Source organism: Etheostoma spectabile, chromosome 11, assembly GCF_008692095.1.
Source record: "Etheostoma spectabile isolate EspeVRDwgs_2016 chromosome 11, UIUC_Espe_1.0, whole genome shotgun sequence".
NCBI classification, from domain to species: domain Eukaryota; kingdom Metazoa; phylum Chordata; class Actinopteri; order Perciformes; family Percidae; genus Etheostoma; species Etheostoma spectabile.
In genome coordinates, this window is record NC_045743.1 from 951,042 (window position 1) to 957,631 (window position 6,590).

Here is a 6,590-nt window from a genome sequence, read left to right on the forward strand (position 1 = left end):
AACCAATCTAAACTTAAGTCATCGTGCAACCTAAAACTGTTTTAGAAAAAGGTTCCTTAGACCAACACCAGTCAACATTAGTGAGGAAAAACAGGCAAAAACAAGAAACTCAAAGAACAAGGAACTTTTACTACTTCTCTTCTTCATATAATTAGCCGACCTTTCCTGGAAGCAAAGAAGTAGTGAGCCAGTGATGAAGAGAGTCCGCATAAATCACGTTAAATTACATCACTGTTCAGGTTCAATTTACTGACACTGACTTTTTTCCCACCCCTTTCTTCCTAATGAAACAGAAGATTCGAAGTCTGCCGGAGGGGATGTTGTAGAAGAAGAATCTACAAAAAAAAGGGAACTTTAGGCCCAACAGAAGAAGAGAAGCGGGCAGCCTCTTAACATCCCGTCCTAACGGTGGCTCGGCTGGTGGAGCGCACGCAGCATCGCTGACAGAAACACGACTTTTTGTTAACAGAAAAATTATTGTAGAGATGGAAAAAAAAAAAAAATTGAACTGCACTACCATGGTTGCCATGTGACTTCCCGCTTCCAAATGTCAATGGGTGTGAGTCAATGTGAACTGCCACCAAGCACAAATTCGGCATCTTGCACTGTTACACAAGACATCGGTATCACAAAATACAAACAGAACACTAAAAATAATCTCTTAATAAAAGTCCTTTAGTGACACAGATTCTGCCAAAAAAAGACAATTAAAGAAGAAATGGCACTGATCATTGTGGCAAAGAGGTGGAATCACATTTAATTCAACAGATTGAAATGTATATGAACATTTTGTGACAATTATGAGACGTAATAAAAAAAAAAAAAAAGTGTTTTTGATGCTTGTGTAAAAATTCAGGTGATGGAGTCAGATGTTTATTCAAACTACAAAAGATTGTTATAAAAGAGCGATAGTTGTGCCGTTTTCCCTATGGAGATGTACAGGAAGCTGGGTGCTTCAAGCAACAAGCTGATAGGTCCAGCCAAGTGTCCGGTCCAAATTCCGCTGGTTTGGAGTGACAGGTGTTTGTTTCTAATAGTCCTCGTCCCCAGAGTCACTGTCCTTTCCTGTAGGAAGCGAACATCTGATCGATGACATGAGCTTGTCTTCGATTTGCTTTTTGGGGTTTTCCTCCAGGTCTGTCTTCACCGCCCCGGACTCTGATAACCTCCACTCCAGCTCTGGTGAACAGCACAAATAAACGCTCGATTTATAAAACATGACGACATGAACGGGGTGTGACTGTTTGTCCAAATTGTAACAAAAAGTATAATTGCAACAATTAAAAGATTAAAATGTCACTAAACAAATGCATTGTTTGAAAGAAAGATTTAAAATCAAGTTCCAAAGATAACACTGCAACAGCTATATAGACAGTATATATTTTAAATTGACTTATAACAATATAATAAATATGTTAATCGGCAGAGAAAAAAAAATCTAAGAACCAGTAAATGTCCATTTACAAATACACTAGGATTCAACGATTGTAAAAAATGTTATGTTTACACTGACATGACTTTACATACTCTGATGGCCCTAAAGAGATGAGTCCCGCTGCTTTTTTGAAAGCAAGTCACCTCCTACCTTCGACTTTGAGGTTCATGCCCCCAAAGACCAGGGGGCCAATGAACTGGGCCTTCATCTCTCCCTCGAAATAGACAAAGATGGTGGGCAGGTTGCGGTCCGGGTAGTTGGGGATGCAGGTGGTGGAGATGGACTTGAGGAACTTGGTCTGAGGGAACTTCCTGGCCAACAAACTCAGGTGTTGGTTTAAAAGGGTACACAGAGGGATGCTGGGAAAGGAGATGAGCAGAGAGAAAACATCATGTAGACCGGTTAGTGCTGCACTAGCTTATTTTGACAACGTTTCATTCCGGTGTTGCCGGAAATTCCATCGGCTGTCCCTCATTTCGGCCAGATGACCGTCACCTTCTGCTTTCTTAGTGTTGGCTTTCTAAACTCGGGTGGATTTCTGAGGACTATGGTTACCTGGTCCTCAGGTCTCTGCAGGGTAAATCCAGACAGCTAGCTAGACTATCTGTCCAATCTGAGTTTTCTGTTTCACGACTAAAACCACTTCTGAACGTAAACATGTTCCACCAAAACAAGTTCTTTCCTCGGCCACCTCTGTTCCGTTAGGCGCTTAGCGCCGCCCAAGACGACTGTGACTGGTTCAGGGAAATGCTAATAAACCACAGCACCTTTTTCCTCCCATCCTGGAATGCCGTAGGGACTAGCGGCGATCCTCATATAAACACTTGAATCCTACCATAAGGTGTTTTGGATTGAGGTTTCCCCAAAAAGTATGAAGGAAAACAGATGCTACTTAAGTTTGAAAGCAGATTTGTTTGACTTTTTGCACTGCTAACATTTCAAACCCAAAGTGGTGATTGAAAAGAAAAACAAGTCCTGATATTGACTCAACAGCTGTGTCGGCCTGTGGCGTTGAAAAACTCAGCTCACAATATTTCCTGTCTTTCCTGTCCTGGACACGAGATGTTTTTTCCCCGCATACTTGTTCAAGTACTCGATTCTGTTGGATGGCCTACCCCTGTTTGTAAAGATGCAGCACCACCCAGATGCCGTCTCCAGCCTTGTTGACCTCCTTGATGTAGTCCTGCCCAGAGATTTCCACCACCTCCCCAAACACGTTCTTCAACTGAGTCGACTTCCACTCCGCAAGACGCTTCTGTCTGCAAGGAGACACATCTCACATCAGTGTGCAGTCACAGTGAATAGGTTTCAGTCACCAACCAAATGCTGCAATTGTTATTATTTTGTGGTACTTTTGGTATTAAGCCATCCTGTAAAAAGGTAGTTTTCCAGTGGATTTTGACGTGTACTAACCACTGGGGTGGCCTGGAGAACCAAAATAAGTATTTCGGAGGTCCTGCATACAGATGAACAGTATAATACACATGATTGGGGGTTGCTCTGTACACAAGACCCCTACCGGCATAATCCCGACTCACCTGTACATTTCAATGGCAGCCTCATCGTCTTCACTAAACTCATCTTCGTTCTCCTGCAGTTCTTCCAGTGTCATGTCCTCATACGTTTTAACTGTTCAGAGAAACAACAGTCAGAGCAGCTGAGAACACGTTCTGCGAGTAACCAAAGTCAAAATTGACTACACTGAACTCTTTTAGAAAAAAACAACAACTTTTATTTGATATAATTTACATGATTTTAAACTTTGGGGTAAAACTGATTTGCGTGACAATTTAAAATGTGTTTTTTGAGGTGGAAACTCCCCAAATTAAACCACAAAGCATAACCGATGCATATCCCGAACTGTCTCTCTTACCAACAGACTGCTGCTGGAGAGCCAGCTCTTCCTCTTCATCTTCTTTTGGTGCCTCTTTGGGAGGAAGAATGCCTTTCTTCCTCAGGATATCATTCCACTCTGTGTCTTCGTTTGGGTCCTGGGGGGAAAAAAACAAAACATATGCATGTACAAGTATTGTTACTCTGGGTTTCTTTTAGGGGTCGGGGGGCTAAGTAGGTTTCAGTTTAAAGCAATAGAGCCCGTCCCGACTGACAACATGGACTTGTAAAAACTGCTTTTTTAGTCAATCTTTAACAACAATTCTGCAAACACTGTAGATCAACTTCTTGCTGTGCCAACTATTGTTGCAACCAATTATTCTACCGCCTGTGACAAATAATTAATTATTGACCAAACATTAAGCTAATAAGTAAAAATCAGACACTTAAATGGGAGGATTTAGTATTTTCCTTTGAGTTGAAACATTTGGGGTTTTTGAACTAGCCCTCGGACAATAAGCAATTTGGGTTGTTTCTTCTTTTATTTATTTTTTTTACATTTTGTAGACTCAACTAAATGACTTAAAAATAACTTCAGTAGATTCTTTACTTATACAAGATATGTGTAGAACATTTCTACTCACACTGTATAGTTTAGATTAATTACGTTTTCCGAGCCGTTTATTGGCAAATGTTTGACATGATCAAAATTTCTGTCAGTTAAATCGTGACATTGCGACACAAAACTAGATATCGTCTTAGATTTTGGATATTGTAATATGGCGTAAGTCTTGTCTTTTCCTGGTTTTAAAGGCTGCATTGCAGTAAAGTGATGTCATTTTCTGAACCTACCATCAGATTACATTTCATTGAGTACATTTTTAATATGAAATTATATGAAAGTACCAACAGTCAACACTACAATATCATTGCGGTATCGATATCGAGGTATCTGGTCACAAATATTGTGATTTTTGATTTTCACCATATCGCCCTGCACTACTTATTATAATGTATACTGTTTATTGACCCCCCAGTGGGAAATTACAATTTACACTCTGATTAGAAATCACTACACAACGGTCTCAAACACACACACACACACACACACACACACCACACACACACACACACACACACACACCACACACACACACACACACACACACACACACACACACACACACACGGAGAGATGTCAGTGGGCAGCCGGTGCTGAAACTAACGCCCTGAGCCCCAAACCAACTCCCTACGGACCCCCCCCCCCCCCCCTACTACCAACTAATCGGTTTATCACACGTCGTTTCAGCTCTTGCACGAGCTGAGCTCGTGTCAACATGTCCTCCTCTGTCTCTAATGTGAAGCTGATATTTAAACAGTCGGTCCGCCCAGCTAGGCAGCAACGCTACGTTTCAAAGCTCTTCTCTGAAATTATCTTCACACTCAACACCAACATCAGCCGGCGTTGAGTCGCCGCATTCACCAATGGTAAACCACAGCGTTTAAATGCCTTAAAACGTTACACCAACCTGCATGTTAAAAGCTAGAAGCTTCCTCTGAAATCACACTGCTGCTCTCCTCCCAGACCCGGAAACAGAAGGACCGCCGACGGACCCAATCCGGCAGAAAACAAAAAGCCAGGACTGACTCAGACACGCACACAATGCGTCCAGGGTGAACATAAAATCACTTTCACTACATATGTCATCAATATTTACACAGACTGTATGATTGTTTCTTTTTTATGCGGTGCTACAGCTCGGTAGTTCGTGTTTTAAAATACAAGGAACCGATGCGTAATGAGTAGGACAATAATAAAAGTGACACCAACTTCCTTTTGAGAAGCACTGTGACCATATAAGGAGTGGGAGCGCAGCATTCCATTTGTGGCTGTCGAGAGCGAAACCAAACAGGTGCTGTTGCTCACACACACACACACACACACACACACACACACACACACACACACACACACACACACACACACACACACACACACACACACACAAACACACGAGAGGGTTTGGGGATGAGGTTGAGTCTCGATAACAGGTGGAAAACGAACCAGCACATCAAAATAATAATACAAGAAAAACGAGAAAAACTCATAATGAAAAAGATTTATTGGAAATAAACATTGTGCCCTGAAAAGTTTAGATGTACACGACCAAATCTAAATAGATTTCCTTTTCAGAGTGTGGCTGCAAACACGTACAAGTTTCTATAACAAACTATTACTAAATGCTGACTTGTATAAACTCAACACACAATCATTATTTCCTGATGATGTTTTTTTTATTCTGTAGGCCTACATCAATACTCCATATGCAAAACTACAGTCATAAATCAATTGGCAAAAGTGCAATATTTACTCCTGAATTGTAAAATGAAGGCATAAAGTATCACATAATGCAAATGCTTAAGTAAAGTAACAACATTGCAGTGCTATTACCTGTTACTATAACCATAAATGAACAACTTATCAACAACTCATGTGAAGAAAACACACCAAAAGGACTGAAGTGGAAGGTATTCACGGTAGTTAAAGTTGTTGAGGCGAAACTAAACGTATTAAAGTGTATTGAACTGTCTTCATGTTAAAGTGGTGGCACCCCATGTTGAGATCTAATTTTAGATGCCAGTCGTGCTTCCTTAACTTCCTCTTTTTCTTCTTCCTCTTCTTATACTACACAGGACTGAGCATGACAGTACATGAATATTTGGTGATATTTATTGCTGACTATCGAGTATGGATTTCCAAACGAGGCAAAACTGAGGTCCCAGAAGCAGCATTGCATCAATCTGTTTTGGTAGCTTCATCATTGGTAGGTTTGTCAGGGAATGAACACCACTGAAGTTCACCATCAGCTAAAACCACTCTGGATATTACTAAAGGTCTTAAAAGTAAAATGTAAGTAATAATTAGTTTATGTTTCTTATTTTGTCATTCAGCTTTCAGGAGCAGTGGAATGACCGGATATAAGGAGCCTCCATGCATTGTCTTGGTTTATAATGATGAATAAATAAAACTCATACAATGAGACTTTGTGGGATAATTAACGTACTGGGCACCTGGTCACGTGTCAGCTAAACAGCCAATCAGGGGAGGGGGGGGGGGGGGGGAGTGGCTCTCTCCCGGAACTGGCGGAAGGGAAAGTTGGTCAACTGCGGAAGAGAAGGGAAATAAAACAAAGAGGGGCCACTCCATCCCGGTTTCTCAGGAACCACAAATGTACTCTCTGTGTTTTCATTTTGCACGTGAAAAGGTTGTCCCCCTGTCCTTGTTGGTCTTTTGCAATCTGTAGCTCATTTCATGTTTTAA

At 41.2% G+C, this 6,590-nt stretch overlaps 1 protein-coding gene across 1 annotated transcript; it reads right to left on the reverse strand.

Moving 5' to 3' along the window:
• Nucleotides 1-731: 731 nt before the first annotated feature.
• pdcl3 (phosducin-like 3) lies at nucleotides 732-5,050 on the reverse strand. The gene is made up of 6 exons (XM_032529495.1): nucleotides 4,798-5,050; nucleotides 3,309-3,426; nucleotides 2,974-3,064; nucleotides 2,551-2,694; nucleotides 1,586-1,794; nucleotides 732-1,179 (listed from the first exon to the last, which is right to left on the reverse strand). Exons 1-6 carry the CDS (start codon nucleotides 4,801-4,803, stop codon nucleotides 1,031-1,033), a joined length of 717 nt encoding a protein of 238 aa, XP_032385386.1. The 5' UTR covers nucleotides 4,804-5,050; the 3' UTR covers nucleotides 732-1,030.
• Between the last annotated feature and the right edge of the window lie 1,540 nt (nucleotides 5,051-6,590).

Bases quoted from the DNA above. Each gene is read 5' to 3' on its own strand.
- pdcl3 (XM_032529495.1), bottom strand. The intron at 3,065-3,308 runs GTAAGAGAGACA...TTCTCTGAACAG, and splicing joins TCTCCAGCAGCAGTCTGTTG to TTAAAACGTATGAGGACATG. The intron at 1,180-1,585 runs GTAGGAGGTGAC...GCTGTTCACCAG, and splicing joins CATGAACCTCAAAGTCGAAG to AGCTGGAGTGGAGGTTATCA.